The sequence below is a fragment of the Ambystoma mexicanum genome, chromosome 4q (genome assembly GCF_040938575.1).
Source record: "Ambystoma mexicanum isolate Mex_15411 chromosome 4q, UKY_AmexF1_1, whole genome shotgun sequence".
NCBI classification, from domain to species: domain Eukaryota; kingdom Metazoa; phylum Chordata; class Amphibia; order Caudata; family Ambystomatidae; genus Ambystoma; species Ambystoma mexicanum.
Genome location: NC_090928.1, coordinates 1,006,420,872 through 1,006,435,381, shown reverse-complemented (window position 1 = coordinate 1,006,435,381; position 14,510 = coordinate 1,006,420,872). Strand labels below are relative to the sequence as shown.

The 14,510-nt window shown below is 45.8% G+C and overlaps 1 protein-coding gene across 1 annotated transcript in view; it reads left to right on the top strand.

Annotated features, from left to right (window-relative positions):
- The window catches only part of USH2A (usherin), a 4,817,015-nt gene that overhangs the window by 3,932,986 nt on the left and 869,519 nt on the right, over window positions 1-14,510 (top strand). Inside the window, exons 57-58 of the mRNA XM_069608572.1 lie at window positions 2,602-2,785; window positions 10,430-10,587. Of these exons, the coding sequence (XP_069464673.1) occupies window positions 2,602-2,785; window positions 10,430-10,587 (342 nt within the window). The remainder of the gene's footprint in view (window positions 1-2,601; window positions 2,786-10,429; window positions 10,588-14,510) is intronic.

Below are 14,510 nucleotides of genomic sequence, written 5' to 3'. Positions count from 1 at the left end.
CCAATCAGTGTCTTTCGAGCGGCTGCACGTGATGTTTTCGTGCCCCGCCCCCCTCTTTCGCGTAACGTTAGCTTTTTGTTGCGAGCGTCTGCACGTGTTGTTCTCGTGCCCTGCCCCCCTCTTTCGCGTAACGTTAGCCGCCTTCTCTCGCACTCAATTCACTACCATTCATTCCATTATCATCACTCAATTAAACCTTCACCCCACCTTTTTACAATACCTCCCTCCTCCCTTATTTACTTCCGCCCCCTCCCTCACAATTTCGCATTGCTTGTTGTGCGTGTCATGCTCACCAAGTTCCCTCGATGCAGGGCCGCTCGACTGCGTGCACCCCTCCAAGCGGCTCGCCACCTCCCCTCGTCTGGACCACGTCTGGACACTCGCCGACCGCGGGCGGGATACTTCTCAACCGGCTCCCGAGGGCCAATATCCGGATTGCGCTGTCCGGTCCTCTCGCAGCTCCGCGATGGTCCTGTAGTCCTCAGAAGGGGGCAACGGCAGAGGGGGCCGCGCCGCCGGGCCTCCCCGCAACGGGAGTGCCTGGAAAAATAAAAATAAAAGTCGATCTTAAACAGATCTCAGCAGTGCCTCCAACTTGTCGGGGGGGAATTCTGCCGGGGTCGGCCGGGCCGTCCGCAGACCTCCGGGCAGGGAGGCCCCAACTCCTCCCGTGTATATCTCGGATCGAGACAGAGTATGAGGCACACACAAGGAGCAAGGCAACTTCTGTCGTTTATTATGCAAACGGCAGGGATGGGTCAAGGAGCGCACGCGTTCGTCCTGACACACACACAATAGTGGGGCTCGCAGGCCCTTTTTACTACATTATGACGCGCTACTTGCGTCATTCCAAAAAGTTACCAAAAGAACCTATCGCCACTCTTGATTGGTTGCTCGAGTGGTGGGGTTAGTATAGTACGCCTATAGAGAATAATATTAGTGGTTAAGGTGTAGTCAGGTGGTATATCTGGGTTGTCCCTACAATTAGATACATAAGAATTGTTACATGAAGACCCCTGAGGATTGGCTAACGTTACTGACGTCTGAGATAAGAACCTCATGTTCTGATTGGTGCATCCGTGAGCTCCCCAGCCTGGGACCACCGTTGTTCCCAGCACACGGTGCACCTGTGGTTGCAACAGTGTTTCAATATGGGTACGTGCAGGCAATGTGAGGATTTATTCATAGGTGGGAGACTGACCGTTCCCACTGTAGCAGGTGTCCATTGAGCCTTTCAAGTGTGTCGGCCTGCGTCTCGTATCGAGGTACCCAGACGCCTTTTCTCTCCTGGGTTTTGGCATCTCGTCAGGTTCGGCTTGGTCACGTGGGGAGGGACCGTGTTTGAGGCATAATTCTGCACAATTAATATTGTTTTTCCACTGTATGTCTGGTTTAATTTGCAGATATGATTTTAACATTGGTACGTGGAGTGCGAGGTTGCAACATCGTGCCTTTGAAGATTTGTTTCTTGACTGTGGGTTTGCAACAGTACGACCTTGGCTAGTTGCTCCACTGGGTTCTTTCTGCAGGCTCAGCAACCTGACTTTTGCTTTGTTAATGTCCACGGGAACTCTTGCTTGAGGCCTACTTGGGCCTGGTGCACGAGTAATCCATTTAGTGCATGGATGCTTTAGGTTATAGTGGCATACAGTTTCATGGCCAGTATCGTGTTTCCATTATATCTCTCATGATGGTAACGGGTTTCAAGAGAAGCGTGAGCAAGCGTTATAAATGAGCTCATGGTGCGTCTTGCGTTTCTGCATTCTGAAAGCCTATGTAAAAATAATAAAGATGCACGTCCGTGAATAAGCCTGTCGCCTACGTCAGAGCACTGAGTATGTTCTTCGTGTAGATTGGTGTGGAAATGTTCAGCGTGTATAATAGTTCAGCGGTGCTTCCCGTTATCTAGGTCGTCATGGCATCTCTAACGATGTGTAGATTTCAGTCTAGTTGGTCCGTGCCGCAGGTGTCGGCATGGCCAGTGCGGGCTGTTGGGCAGGCAGATGGACACATCCGTATGTTTCTGTACCAGGGTATTTGGTCATCTGGTAAATGGGCAAACTCTTCTCGTGGCGGGTGTCTGGGCCGCGACCCTCTAGGCCAAGCGCGAGAGGTGAAGGACGGGAGTCTGGTTTTCCATTCTCCCACTTCACCACCCTCAGTATTTAATTACTGAGAGTCTTTGCCATTTCAGCTGGAGCAGTGAATGGGCCTTTTCTGCGAGAGCAACTCTCCACTCCTGCTCGTGATGCAGTTCACAGTTAATTTGGCCGCTAATGATAACGGAGTCACCTCAATCAATCTGATGTCCTTATGGGGCAGTATGGTGGGATCTTCCCCTCGGTGTCCCATAGCAACAGAATAACTAATCGCATAGAGTTCCAACCTTTGCAGAATAAGTCATTGGAAATAGCTTACACCATTGAACAACCCTGGTGTAATTGTCTTAGGCTTGTTTTGCATTTTTCTAGTTTTCCAGCACATTTCGGATTTCCACTAATGTTGTGACATAGCATGTTTGACCATTGGAATGCTTATCAGTGGACTATCAAGTTATTTGCCCAGTCACACAGAACTCAACCAATGTCTTCTTATTGACAGGTGTATGGACAAAGCCTCGACACATCGTAGTCAACTCAACTTCAGTGGAGCTCTATTGGGATGAGCCAGACTGCGCAAATGGAATCATTTCTCGCTATCAGCTGATACGCAATGGAGACATGGTTTTCAGTGGGAATAGCAGTGTCCTGAATTTTACTGATGTAGGCCTGCAACCCAATAGCAGGTAATTTGTTATTCTGATCTATCTTACACTTAAAAGAAGCGATTATCATTTTTCTTTTGTCGTAGCGTGCCTCTGCTTCCCTCTGAAAAGGGGAAATCAATACCACTGAGCTAATAATAATAAAAAGACATTTTTATGTAAGCTTTGCCTCTGCATACATTGTAGGCCCTTATATCGACTGAGCTGCTTCGACTGCTGATCATAACTAGAAATGGATTACCAATTAAAACAAGATAAAACACCGAATTGAATTACCGTAACATCTAAACCACATTTATGAAGCTGGCTGCTTAAGAATATATATTGACATTTTCAGCTATCCAATTTTCCATGTGTGCAGACAATAATGAAGTGGCTATTATATGCATTGCACGTCCCTTACATGTTCTACACGCACGGAGACCTAAATAATCCAAGTCAATTGGAACATTATTTCGATAGTGTCACTGGGGAGTTGGACGCTAGCAAGTGTTACAAAGCAAATGGTTTAGGACATGACCAGCCATAGCTCATTACGGTCATGCTGCCTAATTGTCATTTTAGGTGGTGAGACACAGAGTGGGCCACTATTTTCGTTGGAGTGAAGGTCTTTGTTTTGTGGTGTGTGGAAGACATGTGGATATATTCCTGACCCATCTTCGTATGTTACATTTTGTGTTGGGCCAATTTTAAGAGACTAGAACTCTCCCTAAACAAGATGGAACAGGGGCTAATTTAATTTGACCAAGCTTTGCGACAAGCAAGCATCCTTTCTTCAAATGAAGTTGGATTCACTTATACAGAAGCTTAATAGAGTATTGGAAATAAAATTAAACGAAAGCTACATTGTTCATTTCAAGAATATGTTAACTGCAGTACATGAAGGCTTAAAAACAACAATATCAAAATATTCAAAAAGGAACGAGCGGAATACATTCTTAAGTCGATCAAGGACACATGCAAAAATAGTCAAAATGGTGTAGTACATTCTGCAAGTATCTTGTGATGTAAATTTACGGCAATATTCCATTGGTTGACTGACTTTGGCGACGTGTCCTCTTGACAAGCTCTGAAAAGACTTGTCTGTCAGAGAATTCCTGAAGTAGTGGCAAGACCTCAGAATGGAGCCAACAGTGTCGGAAGACATCACGCTGGAACACTGCTGAACTCGCTTCAGTGGAGAAAAGATTTGGAGTGTCTTGGAATAAATGAGTATTAGGGGCTCCCAATTTGTCCTTGCTTTTGACGTACATGAACATGATACCTAATGTAGGTTGCCCCTGATGAACCTACTCCAAAATGATTTAACGTTCACAGTGAATCAAAGGAACTGAGTGTTATGGACTAATTGGACCCTGTCCCCTTAAGGGGGACGGAACAAGGGAACAAGGGAACGAGGGAGGGAGCTGGGGAGGGAAAGGGAGGGGACAAAGGGGAAGACAGTAGTGTGGCGATAGAGAATAAAGTGGAAAGACGTGGAAACCTGGTGTCTGTCATTATTGCATAAATGCACGTGTGAAAGCATACAACAACTAGTGACAAGCCAAGGCCCACGCCTGCTGTCTCGTGGAGGAGGAGACGTGAAAAGGAGGGCGACCGCTGCCACCCACATGTAGGGAGTCTCATGGCATAGCCAGAGGAGGTAGCCAGCCCAGGGAGTGAGGAGGCTGACCAGCGGATGAGGTCGACGCCCTCACAACAGCCAGCAGATAGGAGGATTGCGTGGCTGCGCAAAGAGGAACAGAGCACCTGTACGGTGGATGAGGAGAGGAAGAAGGCTATCGGAGGAAGCCTCCCAGACAAGGAGGGAAGTAGCCGGTCCAGAGGAGAAGAGGATCAGAGGCACGCGGGCATCCGGCACCCATCTGACAAGCATCAGCAGAGAGGAGGTAGACCCGGATATCATGCTAGACACATCCATGGTAAGGAGCACCGCAGATGGGAGAGAGCTTACATACAGACCGTGGCACAGTACAAGCAGAGCGCCCCCCTGCAGACTCAAAGATAATATGTGCAGAATTTGAACCGAGCACTAACTGCTGGGCCGCATATCATACACACTACACAGTCTTTGTTTCAGCCACGCCCATCAATATGCGTGGATCGGGACAAAGAACACTATGACGGTAGCAATGAAGGCACACCTGCCTACACAAACACGTCCCATGATCACTCCCCCATGCGAGGACGCATAATGGCTTGTGCACCCACGCTGCAACCAGGGTTCACACATATGAAATTCTGGAAGCCACGTGCACCACGTTGCTGAGAGGGCAAACCACCTTGCAACCCAGCATTGCCCGATAGGCCTAGAATATAGCAACCCGTGTGAACGAGACCGCTGGGTCCACAAATTAAAACCCCATGCTCCCGAAGAAAGCACAAATGCAGTGCCAACAAAGTCAGTAGGCCTCAGACATCCCGGGGAGTGCATAGCTGCTAGGAAAGACCGACAAAGGAGTGACAGCCTCCGATGAACCACCTTGAATGACCACGCCAGGAAAAGGCAACCATGTCCCAAGGGGGAGCAGAAGCAGGAGCAGCAGATGCAGCTGCACAAATCGTGGCAGGAGTGGCCCCCACAAACCCAGTAACTTTCTTACACTGCCGAAACCCTTTCACCCTGGAACCACAAGAAGATCAAGCCCAAAGATGGCAGGAGTGGATGGAGGAGATCGAAAGAATTTATGAGAGCGGTAGGGAACCAGGACGCAACCAACAAGCAGGACATCTTCACCAACCTTGTAGGGAAAGAAATGTAAGACATCATTAAGACCCTCCCTACCCAAGAAAAGTCCACCTACCAACTCCTCACCACTGCAATCAACGGACGACTTGTAGTCCTCCCCAACAGGGACTATGAGCGATATACGCTCAATCAGTGCACCTAGGCACCCCATGAGACAATCGGACAATTCATACTACGTCTTCAGTGGAAGATAACGTATTGCGATTTTGCAAATTTCAATGATGATAAAGCCATCAGACGAATGGTGATACAAGGGTGTGTATCATCGCAGTTCAGGAAACATCTGCTAAAGAATCCCCTACCGCAGCAGGAGATAGCAGATCTGGCAAGAGTATAGGAATGAGTCGACGCAGAAGCAGTCAATATAGAAAACCCAAAGAAAATGGACACGGTCGCCGCCATAGTCACCAACCCACAAGGGCAGGCCTGACATCCGGGTACATCATTTCGCCAAGACACGTGGAACACCAGTTGGCGAGCACAGCCAGAAAGACAATGCTACAGATGCAAGTTCGAATTTCCACACAAGGGCCGATGCCCAGCAATTGGCCAAATGTGCATGAGGTGCGGCCAGGAAAACCATTTCCAAATGATGTGCCTGGAAAAGGCACCACTACTACCGGCATACAGACTGCCCCCATAGTCGACTCCTGCCAGGAGATATGACCCAACTGCTAGGCCATAAAGACCGCATATGGAAACTAAGGCACAATAACCATATACCCAAATGACACGTCAGTCGCAATGTTCGTTTTCCAAACAAGTCTGGTTTTATTCAGAGATTCTCAGTCGGCCAACTGGGTCTCAACGCCTCACAATGTGTGTTCCCAGACCCTGTGAGATGCGAGAGAGCGAACAGCGCTCAAGCAGCAATATGCATACATCATCCTTTGTTAAAGCAATTCAACCCGCCCTCATACATGTCATACAGGCTAGGGTTCCGTGATTGACAATTATGACACGTTATGACAAGTCTTCATTCAGTCTAAACAGTTATTCTAGCAAAGGCAGCAGAGACAACTTTCAGTTATGAGGAACATGGAGCTCTAGCTCGGTAAGGATATCTTTGTTCTTAGCAGAGAAACATTCCATACTACGTTATCTGTTTGTTACAGCTCATGAGCTAAGGGTCAGATAGTTCTGAAGCAGAAAATACCATCCTCCATGAAGGAGCACTGCTAGGAGAATATAATTCATGTTTAACTGCCTTTTACAACAGTGCTTGCAAGACAAACCGGCACCTGAAATACTGATTAGACGTGGCTTCTGCTCGACTTCAAGGAATTAGTGAGAGGGAAAACAATGTATTTCTGCATAGTTCGACATTCATGTCTGCGTTAGCATTTCAGAGTTTAAGCCATGGCCTCGCACCGTATGCATATCTAAAGCATAGAATATATTTGCAAAGCGTTACAAAAAAGAAAATGACCAGCATTTCACAAAATGGACTCGGATTGCGATGTTTGTCACATGATGCGATTCCCTTCTGGGCAACATATTATACATACTTTTCAGGTCTAACGAGGTCACCGAACCCACGGCCATACCCAGAGAGAGACAGTGTGAGGACCAACCTCAACAGAACCACAGCAATGTACTCAACACACCCTGGGTTCATATGAGTTGTAGAAAATCTACAAGTCGATACGCCTGGCAGAATCTTCGAAACACCAGAGCACCTCTTCCGCACACAACCATGCCAGGTGGAAGAACAAAGACCCGGACGAGGATTCTCTACAGATGACCTATAAGAAAATCCTCCGGTAGAAGATGAGCCACCAGGCACAGAGCCATACTACGAATATGACAGGTACAGCAGGGTCTGGCTCATATATGCGACCTACGATGATAGCACAGCCCCGTAAGTGACGGTACACATTGGACTCCATAGCCCATTCCTCATTGATACAGGAGCCACTGAGAATATGATGAATGAAAAGACATATGAGACCATGGGGGACACCTACCCACTACAACTGTCCCAGGATCGCATCTTCCAGTGGGGAGCGACCTTTCCACTACAATCCAAAGGCCAATTCTCCTGTGACCTGGTACATGGAGGACGACGTGTTCCTGTCATCATTCACGTCATACAAAGTCCTGTGTTACCGGAAGATATCTCCTCAGATACAAAATGGCCACCACTTTACAGCTCATCAATATTCAGTATGACCAGTCCGAGACGAGGCAGGGTCTCCCACCACAGACCCAGACCCTACAGATCCTATCTCAAAGAGCGTTAGACATCGATGAACTGAAAAAGATGTTCCCTAACCTATTCAAGGGCATAGGCATGCTAAAGGACACTGTCATCCGGCTCCATATTGACCCCACGGTATGGCCTGTACCGCAACACCCTCCGAGAATAAGATGTCATCTCCAGGCCAGAGTGACACACGAACTACAACTACTGCTGGACAGTGAAATTATCAAAAGAGTCGATGGACCCACCCCATGGGTGACCCTGTTGCTGGTAGTTCCCAAGTCAGATGGATGCCTACATCTCTGCATAGACATGAGGATTCCTAATACCGCAATCCAGAGACATCCTGGGCCTAACATCGAGGACATGCTGGTAAGACTCAAACAGGCCACCCGGTTCTCGAAGTTAGATCTGAACCAAGGGTACCACCAGCTGGTTATTGACCCCACCTTGAGACCCATAACGACCTTCACAACACACAAAGGGCCTCATTACACGGTAGGCGGTGGACCAAGGTGCTAGTAGCACCTTGGTCCATGCCGGTAAAATACCAGCACCGCCTTGGTGGAAAGGGGAATTACCGCCCTATTCCAAGGTTGGCGGGGCGGTAATTCACCCTTCCACCATTGCCCTTCCCCATTCCCATTTTTGCCCATAGGGCATAATGGGAATGGGGAAGGTGCTAATTACGGTACCCCAAATTTGCGGTGCTGTAATTAGCACCAAGGTCCCTTAGCGGGTTGGTTTTTAACGCCTGCTAAGAGCTGGGGAGGGAAGGGGAAAGGGAAAAAGGGGAAGCAAGCTAGTGTGGAGATAGAGAATAAAGTTGATTCACCATTATTGCATGCATGCATGTGTGAAAGAATACAACACGGAGTAGTACAAACGTGTAATAAAGTTCAACCTGTTATCGACCTCAAAATAATCCTGGGTGAATGTGTCTCGTGCCTGACTGTGGCTTGAGCATGATTAGACTTTGTCACCACTCCCTTATGTTGGATTTTAAAGTCTTGAGCATGTATTCTTCACTCTCGTCTATTACAGGTTTTCTGAAGGAAGTTAGCACCCCAATCTAAGAAAGTTTACCATCAGTGGTAGTTCACCATCTGATTATCGCTGGCCATTGATGTCGGCTCAGAAATTGCTTTTACGGTCCTAAATATGCATGTTTCATTATGACGTTTCAGGGCATCTCTATTAGGCTTTAACAGTGATGGACGAATGGACCTATGCACATTATACCATGCTACAAATGGTGCAGACAATGTTGCTAATATAATCTTTTTAACTATAAGGATTTGCACAATTTTCGGTATTTGACTCCAAATTCAGCAAATAATGGAAATGCTGCTGACACACAGCCTATAAAAAATGTCTGAGAATGTCAGAAGTTGTATACCCTTTTGCGGTACAATAACAGCAACAACAGATATGCAAAGCATGAATTGTGGACCTTACTCATTCCAAAAGTGTGCTTTTCAATTCCCGTTACTTGCCTGATACTGCCACTTAGCATGTTTACGGTGCGAAAAAGGGCAGTATTTGAAATTAATAGTATTGAAACATTCGCCATACACCCTACTTGTTAAAATAAGGGGTGCACATGTATCGTGGTGCCTATTTATATGTGCTTCCTTTTTTGGCAAAAGTAGGTATTAGGTGCAATATACAGTAGTGATGTTGTGCATCATTGCAAGACTTTTATATTTGAACTCCTTGGTCAGAATTAGGCCATAGCTTGCGCAAATCTTCTAAAAAGCAAGAGAAGGCGTCCTCATATCGCTCCATTGATATCAGAAATTCTGTTTTCTGGGGGTCCCATTTTAAATAATATAGCTGCATTTAGTTTGATCTCGATTCCACTCATCTGCAGGTGCAGGTGAGGTCCTAGTTGTCGTTGGCTGCATGTGTGTTTCTTACTAGTGTTTGCACATGTAAAATGTAGTGAATAACTGACCTTCATTAGCTTGGGAGAACCTGGATTCATGCATTGTCCAAACGCTGCTAATAATTCTAGTCTGAGCGCCAGAACAACATTGATATGGGATACAGGTTAGTTATAACGTTATCATAGGTTAGTGAGGTAATACCTAAGTGTGGACCCCGGGCTCGAACCTGTATTGCTTCGTGTCTTTTTGCTTCCAAAGGGAGCACGTTGCCAATAGGCTATCTTGCCGAGAAGCAGTATTAGTAGAATAATATGCAGTTTAAGGGAAGTCTGGACAAAGGTTTTTATTTACTTCTTGTGTAAATGTGCAAAATTGTAAATTAACAAGTGTTTTTCATAGTATCATTAACCCATAGTGAATAGCTTATTTTATAGAAAATCGATTTGTTTGTGTGCCAAAAAGTCTAACTTGTACTAAGAATCAGTAATATATGTCATAAATAGATTGATTTACAGAATCAAACCACTTCTTTGTTTAAGAAAAATCGATTTGCTTTTATAAAAAAAACTTTTAAAAAAACATAATTTTTTTTGCTAACTTGGCAGTGGTAAACTTTCAAAATGGGGGTGTTATACAATTTGCCAGCAGAGGAAAGGTTGTCCAAAAACCATCACAATCCGATTTTGGATCGACTGAATTCTAGCTGCAGAATCATCTGAGCAGAACACACGTGCTATGTGTTTTCTATATTTATGTGGCGGGATTTCATCCCGTGTACTTATTGATTCTGAAGTTGTGTGCTCTTCTTTCCTTTGTGTGTGCAGATATGCATATCAGTTGGAAGCTGCGACAGGTGGTGGACTTACTGCCAGCAAGATGTATGTGATTCAAACCCCTTTACTAACGCCGAAGAACATCTCAGGCCCATATAACGTTACAGTGATGGGACCACATTCAATATTCATAGAATGGGACCCGCCAGGTAAGATGCATTTCTCACACTACCTACCCCTTCATGAAATGTCTCACAACTGTGCTCGCTCGATGACAAGGAAGTGAATCCAGTCAAAGTAGCTGCTGCTTGCTGGGGGCCTGCATCATGCAAACAGCGAGTCTAATGGTAATTCCTCAGAAAACTCTGACGCACTTCCGGAGCACGATGGTGAATTTAATCACGCGATCTACAGCTGCGTGAGAATTGCACTAAATCCAGTCTGTATGCATGATCAATTTATGCAAAAAAACGGTTCACAATTTGACGTATGGCTCAAGTATGCTTGCAGCTGAATAACTTGTTCTGCACAAGCCTAAAAAAAGTGTTTTCTGTAGGTTGTTTCACTCTGCGTGACTGTAAAACATTATCCAATCGCCTACTCTTCGTTTACTTAATGCCAATGGTATGGCAGGAGACATTCGCTTGGTCAAACATCCCCATTAAACGCTCCACTTAAATTCTAAATAATTGCACTATTGTAACCAAAAGCAGATTCATGAAAACATCTGTGCTACTGAACTCGTAAATTGGCTGGAGATGAACGGACATCATGGCGGCTGAGGAATGCCTAGAATTGCCCATGTTGCCTAGAAAGGTAGCTTCCGTTGACCCTTCTTTCTCTGTTTGGGGGAAGCTAGAGGTCCGGTCCTTTGCCCCTTTTATACCTGTGCCACATGTGCAGAAATTCACCAGAACCACTACGGTGTCAAAGCCCTGAGAAGTGGGCAAGTGTGGCACCAATCCGTTCTGAGCAGGTTTGATCCGCCACAGCTCCTCCGCCCCACGCCCAGTGTAACCGATGAAGCTAAGATTGCAGGAAGCTCTCGATTGGCCCACAGTTACTGAGGTTCAATCAGCACCCTCCACTGTCATTTGGTAGGTGTTGGAAAGGTGGGTGATCTCGATGGGAAACTCTGAATTGGAGCCTTTGTGTGTAGTCTTTTAGCAGAAGAAATAGGCGCCTGATAATCTTCATACAGCCTGTTGACAGGCTCAATCTGCTATGTTTCTGGTGTCACTAGAGTAGCGTGAAAATCGATGCCAAGTTTGAGAAGTGATTTTCCAATTATGGGAAACTGTCATACGTTTTCAATTAGAATTATTGTGCTGTGGTTGCACCTTCCTAAGTAGTTGTCTGTTCAGCGTACTTGTTAGCATTTTAAGGGTGGGGGAATTAAGAAAATGAAGCAGAACTGTATTTATATTCTCTTCAGAGACGTCATTTAGGGGTCACACCCCTCAGGTCTTCCTTGCTACTCCTGTGGTCTCCCTTGCTACCCCTAAAAAGAAAAAGAGAAATGTTTTTTGTTGTTATTGTTTTAAAAAGAAATTGCGGCTCCTGGGCTGTAGCCAGCAGCATGTGGCTCTTTGTTTCTGGAGTGGCTGGTTTTCTGATAGCTACAGCCGGTAAGATAGTTCAGTAGGTTGAGCGCTCGCTGCTGAAATGTGTGTGTGTGATCTGCAGGTTGCAGATTTGACTCCCGGCAAGGTCAACACAGCTTTTCATCCTGCCGAGATTGATAAAGGAGTACCAACACAGGGTGGGTGATATTGTATGAATATTTGTTGTATGTGAAGCACTTAAGTGTAAGTGCTATACAATGGCACATCATTATCGTTTAGCCTTGGACGTCTGCTCGCATTCACAGTGATATGGTAATATCGCCCTATACGCACAGATATAAATGATACATATGGTGATCCATTTTTGTATGAAATGTGTATCACTTTACAGTAATATGGTAACCTTATTTTTCGCAGTGTACATATAAACAATGCTATGTGATGCAACTTCCTGTTTTGTCAAGAGCTGAAAGGTCGTGTTCCATCACTTCCTGTGATGTCACTGGGGGATGCAGTCAATTGACATCACTTCCTGTGATGTCATCAAAGGTCAGGAGTCGTGTGATGTCACTTCCACTACCCTATGGCATTTTGGTGAAATGACGTCCCTAATTCTCTGCTAGACCTTCCAGCTGCCTCCATATTGCACAGTAATGTGTGCATTCAAATAAGTCATGAGTAAAAAGTTTTGAATTAATCTTAACCACTGGCAGTTTTCTTGGCAGCATTCTACACCATTGTTTTTTTGCCCATTAGCACCCTTAAAGAAGGAGACGAGCCATATGCAAATCGGTCTGGTGCTGCCACTAATGCTGGGCTACATCCTCTTTGCACGGAAATACAAGCAACCCCAGACATATTTCAACCTTGCTGGACCTCATCAGTGGGGTGTGGCTTGGTTCCCTATGGTGCATCTGATCTGTCTGTATCTTTCCTACCAGACCCGCGCACTGCCTCTATATCATAGGAGAAGGTGTGCATTCATATAATACTCATTGACACAACATCACCTTTCCAAGGAGCTCCCTTTAAGGAATAAGTAGCTACATTATCGAAACTTATAAAGTTGCTTGAACTCTATGGCCCTAATTTACTAAATGTTTTGCGTAGCGCTAAGTGACTTGGTTGCGAAAAAGGTGCATTATGTGCCGTGCAAAACAACTCTTGCCGATTCACAGATCAGAATTTGTTCTGGCCCTTCCCAATTTGCCTTATGCATGGGCTTGAAATCAGCATGAAGGAAGGGCCAGCGCAAAGATGAAGGGGCCGGAACATGCAAAAGTACTCATTAAAAGAGTAAAATAATGAATAACATGTGCATAGGGAAAGAGATACACTGCTACCCACAAACATGGCCGCTCAAGGGCTAAGTAAATCGTGTTTACAGAAATCAATAGCGCTTTCGCACAGACTTCAATGGAGAAAGATCTCACTGTCAACCAGCACAGGGCACACATGCTTAATGAAATGCAACGTATAAAAAGCACAATGCAATTCAACCGAAAAATCGATTGCCACAATGCTGCATCGCGCATTGCTAGGACTAATATTACTACATGGAAGAAGAAAGAGGAGGGCCAGAATCTTCCATGCCCAAACAGAAATATTTGGGGGGCCAGCTGAGGACGTGTATGGAACATACTGCTCCCCCCCATTGTCATCCTAAACTTAGGGAGTGGGAAAAAAACCTGGCATCACCCACCATGTGCTCACAGACTGTGACACCTATGGTGAAAGTTCTATCAACCTTACACTTCCTGGCCACTGGATCATTGTAACGTACTACAGCCATTGTTGGGGGAGCATCATAACCCACACAATCAAGGTGCCTTCACCAGGTCTTGCCCTGCATCCTAGCACGTGTGCATAGGCACATTGACATGCTACCGACTCTGCAAGCAAGTCAAAGAGTGTGCCAGGAATTGTAAGCAGTCGCACACTTTCCCTGTTCCTGGGAACCATAGACTGTACCCATGCAATGTTGCAACCCCTCCGCCCCTGAGACACTGAGCACAATTTTTGTTATAGGAAAACTTGGCATTCGGTAAGTGTGCAGGTGATCTGTGATGTCAAGGGTCACATCATGAATGTGACTTCGAATTACCTTGTATTTACGCATAATAGCTACATCTTGCATCATACCCCTATAAACCGGACCCTGGCAATGTGAACCTATCACAACACATGACTCATTGGTATGTATCAACCATCACGCACGCACAGGCACACACACAAGCAGTCACATGCAACAAAGAAACCTGATAAATGATATAGCATGTTATAAAATTACCATTTACTCTTTTAAAGGTGACAGTACCTACCTCCTGGATTGCACTTTTGGAGTGCTTAAGTCACGCTTACGCTCCCTTGACCTCTCAGGGGCGTATTGCTTTGTGCACCACCTTTACTATGCAAAATCATTGTGGCATGTTGTATCATGTGTGATATTGCCACACATTGTGGCATAGCAGTAGATGGGGCAGGAAGTGTTGCACCCTCCTCCACAGGTACCACCCGTTCCTTTAGCAGGCCAAGAGGGCTGGACACACACAACCAGCTAGTACAAA